The sequence below is a fragment of the Phoenix dactylifera genome, unplaced genomic scaffold (genome assembly GCF_009389715.1).
Source record: "Phoenix dactylifera cultivar Barhee BC4 unplaced genomic scaffold, palm_55x_up_171113_PBpolish2nd_filt_p 000474F, whole genome shotgun sequence".
Lineage (NCBI taxonomy): Eukaryota > Viridiplantae > Streptophyta > Magnoliopsida > Arecales > Arecaceae > Phoenix > Phoenix dactylifera.
Window position 1 is genome coordinate 237,416 of NW_024067896.1, and position 22,244 is coordinate 259,659.

A 22,244-nucleotide genomic window follows, 5' to 3' on the forward strand; every position below is an offset into this window, starting at 1 on the left:
TGATAGTGAGTCTGCTAGGAAAGAAAATACTATTGATGATGATACAGGAATTATCGACTTTGAAAAGTTGAAAATTGATGACGTGCCAAATCAAGATAAGGGAGATGATTGCGTGCCACCACAACCCCAAGACGTGCCAAAAGAATGGAGGTATGCACATGGACATCCTAAAGATTTAATCATTGGTGATCCATCTCAAGGGGTAAGAACTCGATCATCTCTTAGAAATTTAAATGATTATCTTGCTTTTGTTTCACAATTAGAACCTAAAACTTATGAAGAGGCTGAAAAAGATACTAACTGGATAAATGCCATGCAAGAGGAATTAAATCAATTTAAAAGAAGTAATGTATGGACATTAACTGAAAGACCAAAGCATAATTCAGTAATTGGAACAAAATGGGTATTTAGAAATAAATTAGATGAAAATGGATTAGTTATAAGGAATAAGGCTAGACTTGTAGCTAAGGGATACAATCAAGAAAAAGGAATAGATTTTGATGAGACATTTGCTCCTGTAGCTAGATTAGAGGCTATTAGATTGCTTCTGGCATTTGCATGTTTCATGGATTTTAAATTATATCAAATGGATGTGAAGAGTGCATTCTTAAATGGTATTATTGAGGAGGAAGTATATGTAGAACAACCTCCAGGATTTGAAAATCATGAATTGCCAAATCATGTGTTTAAACTACATAAGGCATTATATGGATTAAAGCAAGCACCTAGGGCTTGGTATGATCGACTAAGTAAATTTCTGCTTGAAAATAATTTTTGTAGAGGAAATGTAGATAAAACTTTATTCATCAAAAGAAAGGACAAAAATCTATTAGTGGTGCAAATATATGTAGATGACATAATCTTTGGTGCCACTAATGATACTCTATGCAAAGAATTCGCTGATTTAATGCATGGAGAATTTGAGATGAGTTTGATGGGAGAACTAAGCTTCTTTCTAGGATTACAAATCAAACAAACCAAAGAAGGCATTTTCATTCATCAAACTAAGTATACAAAGGAAATACTGAAGAAGTTTGGGAATGAAAATCATAAGGGAATTGGCACTCCAATGAATCCTACTAGTAAGCTAGACAAAGATGAAAAAGGGAAAAGTGTTGATATTAAGCTCTATAGAGGACTAATTGGATCCTTGCTCTATCTTACTGCTAGTAGACCCGACATTGTATTTAGTGTAGGAATATGTGCTAGATACCAATCAGATCCTAAGGAGTCACATTTAAGTGCTGTTAAGAGAATCCTTAGATACTTAAGAGGAACTACCACCATTGGATTATGGTACTCGAGAGACTCCTGTCTAGATTTGCTTGCATATTCAGATGCTGACTTTGCTGGATGCAAGTTAGATAGGAAGAGCACAAGTGGCACATGTCAATTCTTAGGAAATAACTTAGTATCATGGTTTAGTAAGAAGCAGAACTCAGTGGCACTGTCCACAGCTGAAGCTGAATACATAGCTGCTGGTAGTTGTTATGCTCAAGTATTATGGCTCAAGCAACAACTAGAGGACTATGGAGTCAAACTAGATAATATTCCTATTAAGTGTGATAATACTAGTGCTATCAATCTCACTAAAAATCCAGTTCAGCACTCTAAAGCCAAACACATAGAAATAAGGTACCATTTTATTAGGGATCATGTGCAAAATGGAAATGTATGTATTGAGCATATATGCACGGAAAAACAATTGGCCGACATATTTACCAAACCATTGAGTGAAGATAGATTCTGTATGCTCAGGAGGGAATTAGGCATATGTGATCCTTTTTATTAAAGAAATATAAAAGGGAGATAGTAGTCTCATGATACATTCCTCTAATTTCAAAAATCCCATGAAACATGAGTCAAATTTGTTATCTATAGATTTCTTACTCATGTATCATTGTTCCATAAAGAGTTTATAAGGATTGGAAGCAAGGAAAACTTTTTAGAAGCAAAAAGAAAGAGAAAAGAAAATTTCTGCACATGGGTCGACCCAACCCAGAACATGGGTCGACCCAACGTTGAGTCGACCCAAGAAAAATCTTGAGTCGACCCAACGTCGGGACCCCACTATTAAAAGGGGGCCTGAGAGCACATCTAGGGCACTGTTTGCCCTTTGTCTTCTTCCGAAAAACCTACTCCCCACTCTCCAATCTCCACTAAACTCCTCCAAACAGTAGATTTCCTAAAGATCTAGGAGAAATGGGACCCAAACGAGCCGTGGCCAAGAGATCCGGAAGAGTGACTCGGATCCAACGGGAGGAAAGGCAACCTACCGAGCCATCTCCCGTGTCTCCACGACGTGAGGCACGTGCGGAGGCCCCTCCTCCTCCTTCCCCCTCAGTGATTCTTGCTAGATTTGCGGGGAGGCCGGTTACAACGGGGAGAAGGATCCATTCCGAGTTTTTCAATCAAGAAGGGTTTCGGATTTGGGAATGGATCCAAAGACAAGGTTGGGAGTATCTTTGCTCCCTAGATGTGGTCATCTACCCCGGGTTGGTACAAGAGTTCTATGCCTTCCTCAAGACTGGTATGGGAGGGCTTGTTTCAGAAGTTCGAGGGGTTCGGATCCGTGTATCCGAGGAGAGCTTGAGTGAGTTACTACACCTACCCTGCATAGGAGCCACTCCGGAGAGGCCAGAAGACAAAATGAGAGCTCTGCAATTGATCATGGAAAACGAGAACTTCGATTTTTCTCAGAAGGTAATAGCTAGTTCTCTTTCCGCTGAGATGAGGTTATTGCTCAATATGATAAATAGGATTTTATTTCCGAAGACCGGGAGATTTGATCTCATCTCAGAGCGAGATCTAGCAGTTATGGAGTGCATGATTCGAGGGACTCCTCTAAATCTTCCGGCTATGATATTAAGGCAGATGAGGAAGGTGATGTGCAGCAACAGGGTATCACTACCTTATGGTATGATACTCACTTTGATATTTAGACAGCATGGTTTACCTCTCGAGGAGGAGGCATCCAAGAGTCTGCATCACACTGACACGTACACTGCACGGACACTTATACGCATGGGATATGAGAAAGTGAACGGGCAGTGGATTCACACAGGTGCAGGCATTCAGGGTGAGGCACCAGAGGGAGATGCACCAGAGGATGAGGATGAGGAGCCTATGGATCATCCTACTGTACCCTCAGAGGCTGGACCATCGTCATCCGCTCCTCCGACAGATACGGATGACTTCTGGAGCAGGATGACAGAGCTCATGACAGCTCAGGCGAGGACTATTACTGACGGGCTCACGAGCCGATTGGACGCCCGGTTGGATGTCATATCTGCTGAGATCAGTGATCTGAGGCAGCAGATAGGAGCACTCCGGAGAGAGAGAGAGACACATGGACCATCTGTGCCACAGGCTGCTGAGTCAGAGATATCGGCACAGAGTCATCCAGCTCGTCGTGCTCCACGCCAGACACAGTCTCACCAGGCTCGACCTCCCCTCGCCACGTATGCTAGGAGGATGAGGACTAGATCCCAGCCATTAGATTCTCCCTAGGCTAATCTTAGCGTCTATGTTTAGAGCCTAGGCTAGATATCTAGTTCTCACATGTATCTTGCTTTTCTCCTATGTATCTTGTTTTTATCTTATGTATCTTTAAATCTTGATTAAGGAACATTGTATCTGTCTTTGTTTTTGACATGAATGTATGAAAATGTTCCTATTTTGATCAATGAAGTTTGAAGTTTATTATTTATTGCATCTTTTCCCAAATATATATTTTTGATGATAACAAAAAGGGAGAGAAGAAAAGAAAGAGTATTTAAGAAAAGAAAGAGTATTCAATTTAAGTAAAGAAAGAGTATTAATTTTGGGAGAAGTAAAGAAATATAACAAAAAGGGGAGAAATAAAGATAAAAGTTATGTAAAGAAAAGAGAAATAAATGGGCAAACAAATTGAAAATCATATAAGAAAGCTTATACATCTAAGGGGGAGCAATTTGTAACAATGAAATTGACTAAATCAAAAATTTCCATCAAAGCTCAGAATTTGGCACGCACCTCTCGCACCCCGATACATAACCTGAAACTCAGAGTTTATCTCCAATTTTTGAAGTTTCATTGCTAATGAATTATAAATGAAAGGGGAAGCAATTCAAAAAGTCAAATTGGCAACATTTGAATGATATAGGGGGAGATTTCACAAGTATATATGAAAAGCTGAAATTCAGCAATTTAATCCCTTTTATAAACTGATTTTAAAAAACAAGTATCAATAGACTTATACTCTTTATTTTGTAATCATCAAAAAGGGGGAGATTGAGGATGATAGTGTTATTTTGATGATTAACAAGCAATTATCTAGAGTATGCTATAAGTTAAATTGATACTTCATTTATAAGTTCATTACTCTCAGTATATTTGGTTAATTGAAAATAGATACATGACCTTGTTCATTTGAATGAATCTAACCTTGAGAATGCAGCAAAGTGTGGATTGAGTCGACCCAAAGGTTGATTGGGTCAACCTCGGCACATCAAGAAATCATTTGGCACACTCCTGCAAAAATGGCACAAATGAACAGTGAGTTGGGTCGACCCAAGGTAAGCATGAGTCGACCCAACCTTGAAGAACCTCAAAAACATAACTGAAGAATGCTCTCTGGATTTACTGAGAGGGTCGACCCAAACAGTGGTTGAGTCGACCCAAGCTTGAGTCGACCCAAACCCTGAGAGGGTCGACCCAAAGGCAAGACAGAAAGACAGACAGAAATTGGTTCTCTGGAATTACTGAGAGGGTCGACCCAAGAAGAAGTTGAGTCGACCCAAGTGGACTTTGAGTCGACCCAAAGAATGGTTGGGTCGACCCATGGGAAGGAAGGCTGAAATTGAGGTTTCTGTGGTTTCTGAGAGGGTCGACCCAAGGAATGTTTGAGTCGACCCAAGGCAAAGTTGGGTCGACCCAAGGACAGGTTGAGCCGACCCAAACACGGGCTGAACAGTAACGGCTAGTTCTGCAGATGTACTTTTTGTCCTTCCCAAGGTCAGTAACGGCTAGTTTTTGAATTCTAACCATTGGGGCTTGACCAAAGAAGGTGGGAAGCTATTTAAAGGGGCACTATTCATCAGAGAGAATAACTTTTGAGTTGAATATCAAAGAGTACCCAAGAATACAAAAGTGCCCTAATCTTCTTCATCAAGAGCTTCATTCAAGAATCAAAGAAAGGGATTGAGCAGATTCAAAGAGGCATCAAGAGCTCCATCCCCTTTAAAGAGTGAAGCATCCTTGACAAAGAAGAGCAAAGCGACTTCAAAGCGATAAATACTTTCTAACTCTTCCTTATAGCTTATATTGTTTCATATGCTCATTTAGGAGTTTGAATCTTTCCTTTTGTTAATTAAACACTTTGTAAAGGTTCGTTGGTGAGCCCGCAAAACCAACAAAGGTTTTTGGTGAACCCGGAAAACCAAAGTGTAAAGGTTAGTTGGTGAGCCCGCAAAACCAACAAAGGTTTTTGGTGAACCCGGAAAACCAAGTGTATAGGTTCGTTGGTGAGCCCGTAAAACCAACAAAGGTTTTTGGATTGTGAGCCCGGAAAACAATCCAACTGTAATCCGCGGGATTATAGTGAATTCCCAAGGGGTCGCTTGGGGAGTGGACGTAGGTGCTAAGGAGAGCACCGAACCACTATATATTGTTGTGTTTGTGTTGTGCTTGTGTTTTCATTTACTCTTGCATCATCTTCTACTCTTGCGTTAGTTTAACTCACTCAAATAGCTTAAGAAAGCATCCACCGCACTTAATTAAGAAAACGTTTAAAGCATCAAAAAAAAGAAGAAGAAGAAACCAATTCAACCCCCCCCCCTCTTGGCTTGTCACCTTGGGCAACACATTATCTGTTGGGGTTCTTTATAGTCCCAATAAGAGCGCTTAGGTGGCGGAGGTATGGCTTGTTTCCATCATAAGTGGGAGTGGCGCACAGCCAGAGTCTGATTGTGGCATGCGATAGAGTCCGTTCTTGGAAACTGTAAGGCATTTGACAGCCGTGGCAGGATATGGCCGGAGTAGCACATCGTGGTGGCGTTGCAATGTACGGTCACGTAGGAGGGCGAAGGCACTCACATGGGTGTGGTGGTTGGCGAGGCCGAGCTCGTCGAGAGATCGCATCAGGCGTTCGGCGAGGTTGGCTAGACGGGTGCTGAGGCCAGCCTAGCATCCCGGATTCTGAGGTATGCTCGATGGAGCGCCCCAAGCTTGAGGGTCGGAGTGCATTACTGGAGAGGGCGCTTGCGCTTGGTCGTGCGCATCAGTGAATAAGGAAGGCGCCCCGAGCTTGGCCAGGGCACGTCGGCAAATAAGGCGCCTCAAGCTTGGCCTGGGCGCATCGGCAAATAAGGAGGGTGCCCCGAGCTTGGCCGGGAGCGCGTCGTCGAATATCCAAGGTTGAAGGAGCTTTCGGCGGTGTCTGAGGTCGGGCTGATTCTGGGCCGGACCGAGGACACTTCCGGTCGGCGTTGGTGTCTGTTGGGCCGAAATTAGGCGGCCCTTTTGTTATGGGCTGGACGATCCATTTCGCCCCCCATCAAATGCTAAGGCCATAAATGTTTTATACTGTTCATTAGATGCAAATGAATTTAATCGAATATCTACTTGCTACTCTATAAAAAAATGTAGGATAGACTGGAAGTAACTCATGAAGGGACTAACCAGGTTAAGGAGTCTAAAATCAACTTGCTTGTACATAATTATGAGCTATTTAAATGGAGTCTCGTGATTCCATATCTAATATGTTTACCCATTTTATGAATATTATTAATGGTGTTAAAAGTCTTGGTAAATCTTATACTAACAATTATTTAGTGAAAAAGATTCTTAGGTCATTGCCAAGAACATAAGAGACCAAAGTCAACAATCCAAGAAGCAAAAGACTTCAACGCCCTTTCTCTAAAAGAATTGCTGGGTTTACTAATGATTCATGAGCTGACTATAAAACAAAACCTAGAAGAGGGTGAATCAAAAAAAAGAAGGACTATTGCTCTCAAGTCAATGGTTCAACAAGAAGATACGAGCAGAAAATCTGACGATATAAAGGGTGATGAAGAAATGACCCTCATTACAAGAAGATTCAGAAGGTTTATAAGAAAAAGGCAAGAATTAAGAAGAAGGCTTTTGGCTAAGGAGGAGTAGAGTCGCTAATATGCTTTGAGTATAAGAAATCTAGTCACTTTAGAATGGACTTCCCATTACTGAAGAAGGCTCTGAAAAAGCAAAGAAAGAAGGCAGTGGTCGCTGTTTGGAGTGACAATGACGAATCGAGCTCAGAAGAGCAAATCCAAGAAATAGCCAATCTATGCCTCATAGTTTATGGGCATGAGTTAAATTCTGAACTTTTGAATGATTTTACTTTTGATGAATTTTAGGATGATTTTTATGATTTAATAGACAAGTTTAAAAAGCTTAGTCAAAAGAATAGGAAACTGAAAAACCAAACACTCTTAACTGAAAATAGAATATATGAAAAGCATAATAATCTTTACTTCAAAAAAAATAGAATCTGGGCACAGAAGTTAACAAGCCGAAACTAATTGCAGACAAATATACCTAAGTTATGAATAGTTAAATATGATGTTAGATAGCCAACATATTGTTTTTGACAAAGCTAAAGTTGATTATAATCCGTTGCAAAAGTAAAAGTCTTTAAAGAAAATATTTATCAAATCTTCGATCAATCATACAAAAAAGATAACCTATTTTAAATATGACAATATTGAGCACAAATACTTTATCTACAGTAACAGAGCAAATATCTTAAATGGTAAAGTTCCTGTTAAGAAAATTTAGGTTCCAAAAATAACCATAATGGCTAACATGCAAGGACCTAAGAGAGCTTGGCCTAGAAGGGACTTCCTCCAAAATATAACAAAGCGAAACTCCAATATAAATTATTAAAAGATAAATTTGGAACCACACAAAAAACTATAGAGAACTAAACAAATTATTCAATATATCTTCTGTTAGGAACCAAGATTGGGTACCCATGGAAGCATGCTCATGCCGGGTTTATATGGATTCAAGTGGGAGCTATTAAATAGTGACAACTACCTTATGTAATTATCATAACTTCCACAAACCACTTCAACTATTTACCTAATAAAAAGAAGGGGATTATAAATGGAAGAGATCATAAGGAATGTCTTCTCCTCTCTTTCATTTCCCTTTGCTACCTCTGAACCCAATAGACTCTTGGGCTATGAGAAAATGTTTCAGTTTCAATTGTAAACCGATTCCCAAACGCGAATTACTGCAACAAGGATGAAAAATTTAATAGTATAACAATGAGTTCAAAGCATGTAATCTTAGCCAAGGAAAGGTCGTGAAACATTGATCCCGTACGTTCTTTTAAAGGATATTTTATTGACCTTCCTTCCAATTAAAGATTTGATTTCTATCATTCTCCATTATCAATTAAATACAATTGTACCACTAAAAAGATCACTCTCTGTTCTCTCATAAGGGTTTATTCCTTTTTCTTTTTTTTTTTTTTGCTACCACATAAGGATTTATTCTTTGACACCCAGTATCATCGTATGTGAAGTATCAAGTACGTGCAAACGATCTATCTATAGAGCTGAAAGTGGGTCGGGCCATAGCCATACCCGAACCTGGTCCGAATTATTTTTAGGCTTTGAGCTATGCTTAGGCCCAAAAATTTGTAGATAATCTAGGTCCGAGCTCTACTTGAGCCTAGGACTAGACCCAACCTGAACCTAATTAGGCCGATCTAAATTACCCATTTGGGCCAAAAATAGATCTCGCCCGAATTTGATTGAAGTTTAATATTTCATAATATTGGTTTCTAAATAAATAAGCTAGCTAAAAATTGGGCTCTCTTTTATAGTACAGGTAAATAATACATGATACATTATTATTATCTAAACCTATTTTAATTTGTCCTTCGCTTCCTCATTATTCTCTTTAAATAACAATATACAAAAACAAATTGATTTGGGCTTGAATTTGGGTCTTGTTCGAGCTTGAGCTCGGGTAGGTCAATGACATATCCGAGCCTGATCCAAAAAACAAATGAGCTCTATATTTAAGCCCAAACTCGGCCTTAACTTTTTCGGACCTAGCATAAAGCCTGACCAAGTCAACCCAGCCCGATGGGCCCCAGGCACGCCCGAACCCGTTCGGGCCCCATCTTATCTATGCATGACGCGAGGAAGGCCAAACTCAAATAATCATCCACTAGGATATAGGTGAATTGAAAGGTGACACGTCAAATTTGGGAATTGCTTGGGAGTTGCGCTGCGGTTAGCAGGAATGGCACGACTCGTAATTACTAGTTGGTAGTGAAAGGAACCAATTTGTAAAAGTGTCCTGCGGAACAAGGAGAAGCAAACCAGCAAACAAATCTTTTCCAATTTATCGTTTCTACTTCAATTAAAATAGAAATAATCGAATAGTTGGGTTATCAACTAAGATAAATTAATCTTGGGTTGTTGATTTGGTTCAAATAGCATGTTGTATGATTGTTACTTTTCGGTTTCAGTTTTGTAAAAATTGAAGCCATTTTTTTTTCAAAACCAAAAACTCGAAACTTATTTGGCGATGGTGGTGATGATGATAGAGATGATGGTGATGATGGCTGATGACAACTAGTGGCGACGACAGCTGGGCGATGGTGATGGCCAACAATAGGTGTTACCAGTGATGGTTGGCCAGTGCAACTAGTGGTGGATGGTAGCAGTGAGTAGTGGCCATGGTGACGGCTAGTGGGAGGTGTCATCAGCGATTGTTAATCTATGCAGTTACTGGTAGGTGGTAGCAGCAAGTGGTGGCTAGTGATGATTGGTGGTAATGGCCGATAGATTGTACTGATAGTTGGTAACAGACAATAATGGTTGGCAACGACGATGACAGCCATTGATGGTTGGCGGTGAGTGGAGACGGTATCCGATGGTAGTGCTGGTAGCAAGCAACAAGTGGTGGGCATGGTGGTAGCCGCTTGCTGTTTAAAAAAAAGCTGAATCCATATTTTCTTTGGTTTCCATAGTTTCTACACTAGTAACTGATTTTCAGTTTTCAAAACATGGAAATAGAAAATTGGGTTACTAACCATCTGTTTTGCATTGTTTTCCATCTCATTGAAAAAATTTGAAAACTAGAAAAATGTGAACCATGCCAAATAGGTCTTGATTGTTGCTATTCATTGTCATAGATAATTTAGGATCTCGGTCACCCAGTATTGTTTAAGTCCTGGGGGGAAAAAACAAGTAATGAAAGAACTCACCGGTACTTTATTATCATTAAATCAATCAATCATTGACTGTCAATTTAGTCGAACATGATTACACACTGACAAATCAAACGCATGTTACGCATGCCTTCATTTTAGGTCAACATATAATTAAAGAATTTGGGACCATGTTGAAAGAATAACCACCAGGAAGTTCATTTTTGTGACGCCCATATCCATAGCGATATCATGGAGCGCCTAGGAGATCAGCTGAAACAGATATATCGAAGAATATAGCTATTTTGATTCTCATTTAATTTTAATTTTAATTTTGGCTGGGGACCAAACGCATCATTGTCGATCTCAGAACATGCCATGATATCCATGGCATATGGTGGGATACCATCAAAATGGTCCTCAAATCGGCTTCACACGATATTTATTGTCCATTGTCTCTTTCTCCTCCACTTGATGAAGCCTCACGCTTGCAGGCATGCAACTTGCCCTAGACAACTTTTTTGGGTGCCCGGCGTCCTGCGCTTAAAAAGCTAACATGAAAGCTACCCTTCATTCGTACGATATCTGTTCGAACAAATGGGTGACTCTGGAAGGAACCCGCATGGCATGGCAATAGTTCTCGATCGAATTACCTGGACCTTGTAGAACAGAGAACATACAAAAGTAAATTGGGTAAGTAATAGATTCCAAGGTGGGCGTGGGCGACTGAAAATAAGTAAACAGTGATTTTCAAAGAGTAAACATTTAATAATATATATTAGCAACGAGTTCCAAACGGACCTGTCTTCAAGTAATTCAGTCACCGGCTTCAAGACACACCATTGTGATTCGGGAGCTGCTTTATAAAAATTTTGTTGCTGTTGCACTCTTTTCAGATGGCTCAGCAAATTACAAGAGTTGATTGTAGCCCAATAAAAGTGATGCAATATTGTCTTCTTCACTCATAGGATTAAATTAATGATTAAGTGCTCTATCATATGCCACACTTTGTTTAGAACATTTTAATAACATTTGGGTGTTTATGTAGTGGCCCAGTTCTCTAGGCTAATTGGCCGACCAGCAGAGGCCAGGTCCATCTGCCCTATTGATCACGGTCGACTGATCGCAGAAGAGGTGGAGGGAACTTCCCAACTCTCCGATCGTGCCGGACTCTAAGAGCCTGAGGCGATCTAATTACCGGTCGGATAAGTTCTGAAACCCTCCTATTTAAATCTTCTCCTTCTCCTCTGTTAAAATCATCACATATCACCCAAGACAATGCCGTTGATTTCATGCTTTCTTCTAAGTTTTCTCCACCGATTTCCGCCAAGTGCGGTTGCCAGACCACCTCGCTAGACCAAGGTAAGTGCTCTTCATCTTCTTCTCTCCTTTCTTGATATATTAGCAATGTTTTGTCTTAAATTGGGATGGCAAATCAACAGAAAACCATCCAAAATAGTGGTACCCTGTTTCGGTCTTCTTCTTCCATGATCTCGCCGCCATCAGCCGCCGGATTAGGCCAAGCTTCGACTTGGTTGGGACCCCTAAGATTGTACAGTTGTTGACCTCGGTGATTGGTAGTGATCTTGACCGAGACTGGTGTGGATTGATTTTCTTCCTCCTCTCTTCTTTCTTATGTCGGCCAGCTACTGTTGCCGGCAACACCAAGGTTGCGGCCACTTGTGGCCGCCATCGGGTGGAGGGGGCCTGGGCCACTATGGCTGCCACCCTTTGACCTGCAAGGGAGAAGGGGAAAGAGGAAGATGAACTTCTCCGTTCATGAAGAGAGAAGAGAGAGAGGTTTCTTTCTTCTTCCCTCTCTTCTCTTTCTCCTCTCTCTAGTTTTTCTTTCTTATGGTCTCCTTGTCTCTCTCTAGTTGACCCGAGGTAAGTGACTCAAGAGAACTAGTGATGGACCCCTGGTAGACGCCGGTAGGCAGTCTAAATTACTAGTCCATGTATGTTTTTCTTATGATATTTGAGTTTGATTTTGTAAGAGAAGAGTCTTCTGCGGGAGAAGGTTCTGATCAAGGTACTCTACACCCCAACTCGTAGATCGTGAAGTGGGTCTGTGATTACTATATTTAGTCAGTCTTCGGTAGAGGTAAAGATCCCTAAACTTGGTTACCATTATAAATATATATATGTTATTGATTCGTAATGTTGGATTGACATCGTAAGATTTATATTGATAAATTTAGTTTGGCATGTGATGGTATGATTTATATAATTTCTAGTACAAATATACTTGTACGGATATTATATGTATCAGTTATTAGCAGCATGATTATGTGAACAATGATATCCTAAATTTAAGAGAAATGCACTATGTAAGTAGAAATTTATTTAACAAGAGTAACATATAAATCAGACAAATAAGATAAGGTTTGGACTAACCTTGTCATAGGATAGTCTCTATGGGCTTACGCGTGAGATAGCGTTCACGGGCTTACGCGTGAGATAGTTTCCACAAGCTTATGCGTGGGATAGCGTCCAGGGGCTTACGCATAGGATTTTGTCAGTCTTGGATTGGGCCATGATCTTTGTTAGTCCAAAGTGGAAAAAATATTGCTTTAATACGAAACGAATGATATGACATAAGAAACTATTATTGAACATTTGGTTAATATATATATATATATATATATATATATATATATATATATATATATATATATATATATATATATATATATACACTTCTTTGGTAAGGTGATATTGAGGGCTTATATGCTTGTTATTTGTATGAGTTTTTCGAGTATTTATATGGTATTCATTTTATCTGGTATTGTTCATTTGATTATTACTTATGGTGTAGTATTTCGAATTCTTACTAGGTTCGAAAAGCTCATATCCTTGCATTTTTTTTAGAGTCACCGAAGGTGTAATTGGAATGGGAGGGACGAAGAGTTTATATAGCTAATAGCTAGTTAGCTAGTTATCCTTTTTATTTTGCTGATACCGATGGACATTTGAAACTTTGTAATTGAATTAATTGATTATTTAATGTTAGTGGTTTATTGGATTGATTTGATTATTATTGTTATTATGCGGATATTGTTCATCTTAGGCTTTACATGATCTCTAAAGTTTCGCTTTAGGGATTATGCGGTCGTATTACATGGTCAACCCAGATGACGAGTTCGGGGTGTGATAGTTTATTTTCTTGTTAAGAGACCGCACTAAAAATGTAACGACGAAACTCCTTTGCTACTGACTTTCAACATATGAAATTTTGTGAATAATCAAGTCATCGACTCAAGTTAATCCATGTTCACCCAATTCAACTCTACTTGATTTGGTTGAGCACAACCCTTTGTTTAACCTAACACAAAAAGTCCTCTGGCCTAGTCAGATCCATGATCCCATCAAATCAATTGAGACTCAACCCTAGCAAGCCCAATTCCTATAAAATAGATCCAAATAACACACACTCATTAAAATTTTAATTAGCACCAGAGGCTTTGCAGTGCGTCACATAGCAATTAAGAGGGTTACAACCGTCACCTACTATTTAATTGGATGTTCCAGCTGTTATTATTGGACCAGGTCAACGGTCTGCAAAGGCAAAAAGGATTCTGAGGGAACGAGAGGCCACCTTGGTCATTGCCACAAAATATATCAATAAAACGAGGGGCCACTCCATGTCAACTTTGTCAACCGCCCGAGGGGTAGTTACGAGTTATCCCCCAGTCAAGTCCATTTAATTGAAACGGATCCCTTTGTTACTTCTGAGAACAGCCTTTCTCTTTCTCTTCATCTTTCCTCTCTCAAGTCCATATCCTTCTCCCTCAGCCATGTTTTCTTCCAACAGTCTTCCCTTCCTGGCCTCTTCATGAATTGTCTTGGAAGATGACCAGGGAATAAGAAGAGATCAGGAGAGGAAGAGAGAGTGAGATGGAAAGCTCCGGTTGCATGGGATTAGTGGCAGTCTTTGCGATTTCGAGCAGCGTGGTTCTCGTATCCCTTCAGGTCCAGAAGCGCCTCGTGTCGGAATTCAAGAAGAAGGTTGAATTAGAACTAGGTATTGGATCATCTTGTTTTCTTTCTTTTTCCCTTTTGGTTGGTTATTGGTTTCATACTTGGATCACCAAATAGTTTCATGATCCTTTATGGATTCTTGAATCCCACTTTTAGCAATTCCTTCTGCTCATAGAAAAGCCCAATTGGAGAATTGCTATTTGGTGTCATCACAACCTTTCCTTTTTTTTTTCTTACATTATCCTTTTCAATAACTGTACTTTTTGGTGGTGGTGGATGTGGAAACTTCAATCCCACAAAAGGTGGACTTCTCATGTAGAGTGTACTTTCCTTCCTGCAAAATTCCTATTCATTTCCCCCCCTACAATAATATCTCATCTTTAGTTCAATGCAACAAGCATGTATTGCATCTACTAATGCTGTGAAATTTGATAGGAAGTGTGAGAAACCAGCGAAAGAAGAAGGTGAGGTTTGCTGCCGATGTGATCGAGCCATCGTCGAACAACGAAGAGTATAGGAGGCGCAGGACGTCGCCTAGACCGGCTCCAGCAATGAAGGATTTCTCCTTATCATTGTGAATTGTGGATTAGCATGGAAGAAATCTGCTACTGTGTAAAAAAGAAGAAGTCCCTTGTGAATTTTAATGCTGCAGGTGGGAACTAATCTTATTGTGCCTTGTAATCTTAGTTTTCCTAGATTTTTTTATGCTGCTTTTTTTTTTAAGTTCATGGGCAGGCTTGTATCAATCCAATTGCACCTAACGTTGAAAGGAACGTTTTTGTACCTTCTGTATTATATAATTGAAATGTAGACCCCAAACAAGGTCCCAGATTTAGCTTTCATCATTTGGCATGTTGTTGTTGAGTGATTTCATATTATGGGAAAAGATCATTTGAGAGCCATTCATAGGAAAGGCTTTTGCAATCTAGTATCTATCTACGGTTGGGTTGAATTGATGACCTCACTAAACACAGAAAATTTGGATTATCTGGTCGGCCTTCTACATATACTGGATTTAACTTGGCCAATGCAATGGTTATGAGGAAAAATAAATTATATTGATTGGAAACCTATGATTCAACAGCTAGCCATGACCTACTTGATAGCTTTTCTTTTGTTTTGCTTCTTCTGTTCAATTTCTTTTTGATAATAGGAAAGGGGACCAAGAGTTGAGAAAAGTAATGGGAGAAACAGCCAGATGACATACCGGGGGGAACCACCTCTCAAGCTTTAAACATGATGCCTCACCCAAATGAAGAGGTGCAAACTATTGGGCTGTTGCCCAATTTGTTTCTTGAGCATTTTTTTACTTAAAAAATTTGGTTACTTTCTAAATCGTATATGAAATAGCTCGGCTAGGATCATTGATTTCCTTAATGACTGTATAGTAAGAAAAGAGGTTAAAAGTTTTTAGGGTTAAAAATAAATACCTCCAGAATTTTGCATTGAGTTGTGAATACCTCCCATATTTTGAATTGCTGCAATGTCAAACTTACATTTTCTATATTCCTCAAATAGGCCCATAACCCACCAAATTCTGATGACAAGCTCCTAGCAATTGCATATAATAATAACTAACATACACCTATGACTACTGTTTTGATGCATATATTGTAGCAATTGCATGCTTACAAGGGATTTCTATGAGTTGGCACTTGTAAATTGAGTAGATTTTGGACCTATTTGAGCAAAATGAAAAACAGAAGGTTGATATGCAGCAATTCAAAATGCAAGAGGTATTCGCAACTCAGTACAAAATGTAATGGGGTATTTATTTTTATCTCAGTTTTATCAACTTTCTAGCTACTCCTTTAAAATCTATAGCTATGCTTAGAACCGGTTTCTTATGACAAGCTCAAGGAGCATCATTGGCATTCTCTAATGAGATCTCAAGCTCCACTTATTCAACAACCTTCTTTGATGTTGCTGTTTCTCTGTTTGTATGGGACTGTGGAGTGTTTGGAAGTAGATGTTTGGTTGATTTGTACTTTGATCTTGTGGGTGTTCACCTTTTTTTGGTGCATTGTTTTGAGCTATTGCCTACCTCAGACATATGATAGGTTGGGATTTTGTTGGTTTTGAGCAATTAACCATTTTCCTTGTCTATGAATGTTGGGAATCTTTGCAGAACCTCAGCCCACTAGATGGTTTTCTAGAGAAGAGTAAAAAAAGTCATTGTTTTGGTGTATTGCTCTGGACTAGTGCCAAACTGAGTTATCTGATAGGTTGGGTTTTGTTGGGTTTAAAACAGGCAGGAGTCTTGCCAGAACCCCAGTGCATTAGATAGTTTCTCTCAGAAAAGTAACAAAAATTTAGAAGGAAGAAAAGCATAATACTCTGCAAAATTTGAAGTATATTATCTTTTGGGACTGAAATCAAATATCACTCTTTTTACATTTGAGTTCTCTAAAAAATTAAGATTTCAAAAACCCCATATCTGAACCATCTAGCCGGATGGTCGTGATTGAGATGGACTAAGATCTCAGTTATCACCACCCAGTTTGCAACTCGAGCCAAGGGTTGAGATATTTAGAGAAATTGACAAATATAGTAAATCATCAGGTAATTAATGATTAAACCTCTAACTTTGATATTAAATAGTTAAAGATTAATTTAAAATCACAAATGACTACTTCGAAAATACATAATGGTATCTTGATGCTGTATTGGTTAATATTTGAATTATGTTGGTCTGTATTCACAAGGATGAATATAGATAGTGTTATTCGTAGCGCACGAAGAGTTCTCTTTATTTTAAATTCCCTCTTCAACTGGCAACAACTCAGTCGCAATCACTAACTGTTTCCTAACAAATGCAATACTCAAGCAAATCCTCATGATCGAGAAGTGTTCGTTTGATTTTCAAGTGAGATATGCGATTTGTTACCTTATCAACCAACGTATAGCCCCAAATTACTTGGCGGATGGCTCTGGCCCTTGTCTATATATTGTATTCCCGGAGATCCTCCAGGTAAGTTTTCTTTCGACTCTCTTACCTTGCCTCTCTACTCCTCTCAGGCTTCCTCCTATTCTATGATAGTCGTATTTGACTTACATATTGGAAGGTCTTCTATCAGACACGTTCCGATGGGTAGATTATTTTATTTTTGCTGTTTCATATCGAATCAGCATCAGAGCACCAACCGAAGCTATTTCTTGACTATTTAACGCCAACACATGGATGCTCAGTATCGGGATTATCTCACAACCCCATCCGATCTCTCCAATTTGAATGACAAATGAGTTGAGATATCCAGCAACCCTATTAATTCGGTGCCTAGGTTGGGCTAGTTTCTAACGACAACGGTGTTAATTTATGACTTCTAGTTATTGCATCGTATACTGATGGAGTCAACTTAAACCTATCAATTTTCTTATTTTTATCAATCTCTCTCTCTCTCTCTCTCACTCACAGCAAACATGTTTATTCACTGTATATTAGAGATTAGAGTGAGTGAATGTGGTTGCAGGTCTAATCCCATTCCATTCTCCTATCCTGATCTTTTGATTGGAAAAAGGTAAATCCGGGTCTCTGCCCATTCTTTTAGGAAGCCGCAAGATCACCCTACATTTACTTATTTTAAACTTAATAAACCAAGGAGAGTTACCACAATAGGTGGTACAAATTTGATTGGTAGATGTATAAACATAGTATATTATCATATCTATATTTATATTGTAATTTGCCGTAGTTCTATAATCCACGCAACAAGTCTCCCTGCTAGCGTCTACTAGTTGGCACCTCCAAATTAGGATTTGAACATCGATGGGAACCATTGCACTACGGTAGTTGATTGATGTGTCTAACAATTGTGGATAACGTTTAGGGCCTCGTGGAATGCTTGAAAGTTTGTCTATTAAATATACCACATATGGGGCTATCAGGGGCGGCCCAATATATTTGGAGGCCTAAGGCGAATCCAATGAATGAGGCCTTTTTTTTTAATAATAATTTTTTTAAATAAATATAAAATATTTAAAAAAATGATATGAAAATGGATAGCTATCAAGTATACTATTTCAACAAAGATACATGAATCTAACAAAGATAGGCAAGAAATTTTTTTAATTTAATATTATTTTTGAATGGAAGTGCAGCAAAGTAATTATCCTAAAAAAAGCCATAAAACTGATTAAATAACTGAGATAATGTTTGGCAATATTGTTTATCATGTCAAGCAAAAGCGGAATAGGAAAAGGTCATCCCATGGCATTTTATGGTTAAGGTAAAGAAAAGAATTTGTCTAGAAAGGGGCTTCTCTATAAGAGAAAGTAGGGACATTATGGAAAATTGACTCCATCTAATTAATAAACGTCCCATCCCTCCATCTCCCCTTCAAGTGAGTACCCAAGCAGCAACCGCAACATCACAACACAGCAGCCATTCAACCCCCTCCCTCCTTCTCTCTCTACCACCCAAGAGGGGAGAAGAAACCGAGAGGAGAAAATTAAAAGAATCTCCACCCTCCAAGAAGTCCATTTCCAATCCCCCTTTCTTCCTGATGGCCCAGCTGGATCAGGAGTAATGTGAGGGAAGGAAAACCAAGACCAAAACCAAACAAGAGAAGGGATGAAAGATAATAGTGGCTTCAGGCGTGTATCAAGCCAACCAAATCCCTCCTCTCTCTCTCTCTCTCTCCATCCAAAACAAAACTACCGTCCCCAACTTCCTAAATTTACCCTCTGCAGGCCAAGAAACTCTCCACCTCCCTTCCATCAAGGGGGAAGACTCGATATGGGGCCTTTGCTTTTTTTTGGTCACGGTCAGACCCTCCCTCCCTCTCTCTCTCTCTCTCTCTCTCCACCTTCCGGGGCCTTCCATTGGCCCGGGGCCTTAGGCGACCGCCTCGGTTGCCTAAGGCTTGGGCCGGCCCTGGGGGCTATCACTCTGACCTACAAATCTAATATCCAAGCAGAACCTAACCTCAACCCTGACAATAAATGCGTTGAATATGGAATCAAAATTAAAACCCAACTTTTAGGTTGGATCTAGGTTTGAGATTTTCTTACCTGACCTAACCAGAATTTGACCCGAACCCAAAAGTACCCAGTTTAATACATACATACATACATAACATAAATTTTATTTATATATCTTTCATTTAAAAAATTAAAAAGGTACTAAGATATTGGATATGTATAATTTAAATAAAAGTATATATTTTCAACCTTTAGTCTATTATATTATATTGTTAACTAACAAAGTGGTTACTCATGATTTAAATTTTGTAGCACATATTAGATGTTTGTAACTTCTCAAGCATGAAAGGTTGATTAATTCTTCAAGATATTTTCAAACAAAGATTAATATTTAAGATATAACATCAAATACCCGTGGTCCCAGATTCAAAAATTCACCATTCTGAACCTAATACATATATTTGTTGCTCCACCCCAAACGTAACCCGATCCTTCAATAGAGAAGGTATGGAACACAAGTTAGAGCTGAAGCCTTAGCAATATGGTTCTGGATTCCACGAACTTGAATCCGACATGACTTGATAGCACCATAGTTTTGAGTGGCATAGAAGGGACTGATTTATAGAGGCTGAGAGCTTCTCACGTTTGTTTAGAAGAGAACTTCTTGACAGTTTTAGATGGCTTTCAGATCCACCTTAAGCTAAAATTCATCCCCTTCTACATAATTGCTGATGAATGATATACGCATTGCTCTCTATTAAGATGTCACATATGTACAGAGAGGCTAATAGTATTGCCGATTGGATGGTAATCTATATGGCCAATCATACTGGAACTATATTATGAAATTTTTCGACAGATCTTTCTATTTAATTTTTAAAAAATTTTATTTTTTGATTCTCATGGATATATTTGTTTTATTTAATTCATCATCCGAAATACTTGAGTTGTGGAAACAACCTTATAATAGAATCGGGCAGTCCTGATTTTCATTAGATTATGTGCTTAGGAGAGCACTTAGAAAAAGTCCCCTCCAATGAAAAACTTCTCATCTAATCAAACCACACCTTATTCAAGGGAATGGCAAAAAATTCTCATTTAAATCCCTCATTTTAATATAAACCCAATTTCGAAAAACACCTTAGTGTAGGGCATATCATGCGGCCATCCAAAATAGGCCCCTGTGGAATCATTTGTTGCAAGTAATTCGAACACTGCAGATTCATCAATCATCAGGCTATTATCAAATATATTGGAAATATAATTATGAAGCTAACAGTAACATTTATTCGTATGTACCGTACCAATTCAGTCATACTCCTACCAACAGCCACATCTGCCCACCCTCTCTCCGTGACCAGTCCTTGTCACAAGCTTGCTTGCACAGAACGCTCGGTTGCTTTTAAGGGGCCTCCGTGGCGGTTTAAACACGCCTCCGACTTAAAGTGTGCACGTTTCTAGTACATGGACTCATCTAGCCTTTCGCTTTAACTTTTTCAGGTTGTCAAAATTTTTTAAGGCTACAACTTGGCCAACATGAATCAACAAGGGCCAAGGGCATAGTTTAGGGCCCCACTAGCTTTAATTGAGGGTGCTACTTATGAATAGTTGGTAGTTGAAAATGTGGCTACCATGCAATGCATATCATAGGACAACATTGTGTATCTTAATGGGCACAATTCATTGGGACCATGCAATTTACTTCATGGCCCATAGGGTGTATATATCACAGATAAGCATTTGAGCAATTCAATAGAGTGAAAAATATCCACTGTTTCATCAAGGACAAAAGAGATATGAAGAAGTAAGGTTTAGAAAATCCTAACAAGAGGAGAGAGAGGACAAAAGAAAGAGAGGAAAGAAGGAAAGGAGAGGAAAGAAGGAAAGCAGTGATTGACCACCCAACTCAGCCCACTAAGGGCCCACTTAAAAAGAGACTACATGCAAAAGGGAACCCAGTAAAACCTATCCCATGGGATTCATGAAAATTCATCATGTGGTCTCTATTTGTGGAGAAATTATACCCTACATCACACCAACCGTGTACCACAAGAATAATTCGAGATGAGGTGAGGGGGCAGTAGTCTGAGTCAAGCATATGATGAATGTGGCCACAGAAATAAGATGAAATGATTGGTATAATGCACTGCTATATGGTGCATGTGGTGTCAGATATAATTTCTTCCATCTATGTCTCTCCTGTGTACCTACAAATTTTTAATTTTTATACCCTAGTATAGGTTTGCATTACATAAGTGGCAATATCAACATTCAATATAATTCTGCTCTTACATGGTTGTATCTTTTGGTGGATTCCATACCTGAAGGCTGGCTTTCTAATTTATTCAGGTACTTCTTTTGTTATTTTCCATACAACCATTTTTCGCTTTAGAAATATAATCAGGGAAGGAACTCTTTGAAAGGTACAAAGAAAGTTTCCATTATCAAAGTGTAAGTTTTAGGCTATATTATACACCCTCCACATTTTATCATCTCTAGGATTACATACTAATTCAATAGGGAGATATTGGTAACTAGGGATGGTCAAAACAAGATCATCTATAGATATATCAGGAGAAATAGTCTTAGATAGTAAGTTAGCAGCCCTGTTTGCATCTCTCTAAACATGTGCAACTTTGAAATTCTCCAATGAAGCCAAGTATTAAATATTAGTTTGTGCCTCTTAAAGAGTATCAGGCATGTGAACTAAAAGAATCTTGGATCCAGGCACAATACCACATTATGTCAGTAAGCTCAGCATATCAAAAGGAGCTACCACTAGGTCAAGTTTCCCATCCAAGAAGCAAAGTAGAAAGATAAAGCTTAACTCTCACTTATGTGCCATTCTCTTTACAAAACCCTAGTATCACATCTTGGGACATTGGCAAAGGCTGGTAATACCAGCAAGATATCCTATTTACTTATGGGATTAGAAAAAATGCATGTCCTGTTGAAAACAACTAGAAGGGAGACAGCTCAACACATAGAATTTGATGTTTGCATACATTGTCCAAGGAGCCGGATTTGCTATCCAACCTTGGCTCCTATGCAACTCTGAACAACAAGCAATATAAAACTTGCTGATTCCTCCATCACATCTTATCCATGAGTCTACTTCCGATTTCACTCGTGGCTTCTAAGTACATGACTTGTG

General features: G+C 39.0%; 1 protein-coding gene across 1 annotated transcript; it reads left to right on the top strand.

Annotated features, from left to right (window-relative positions):
* Positions 1–13,850: 13,850 nt before the first annotated feature.
* Positions 13,851–15,015, top strand: LOC120106132. The gene is made up of 2 exons (XM_039119030.1): positions 13,851–14,213; positions 14,606–15,015. Exons 1-2 carry the CDS (start codon positions 14,087–14,089, stop codon positions 14,746–14,748), a joined length of 270 nt encoding a protein of 89 aa, XP_038974958.1. The 5' UTR covers positions 13,851–14,086; the 3' UTR covers positions 14,749–15,015.
* The last annotated feature ends 7,229 nt before the right edge of the window (positions 15,016–22,244 follow it).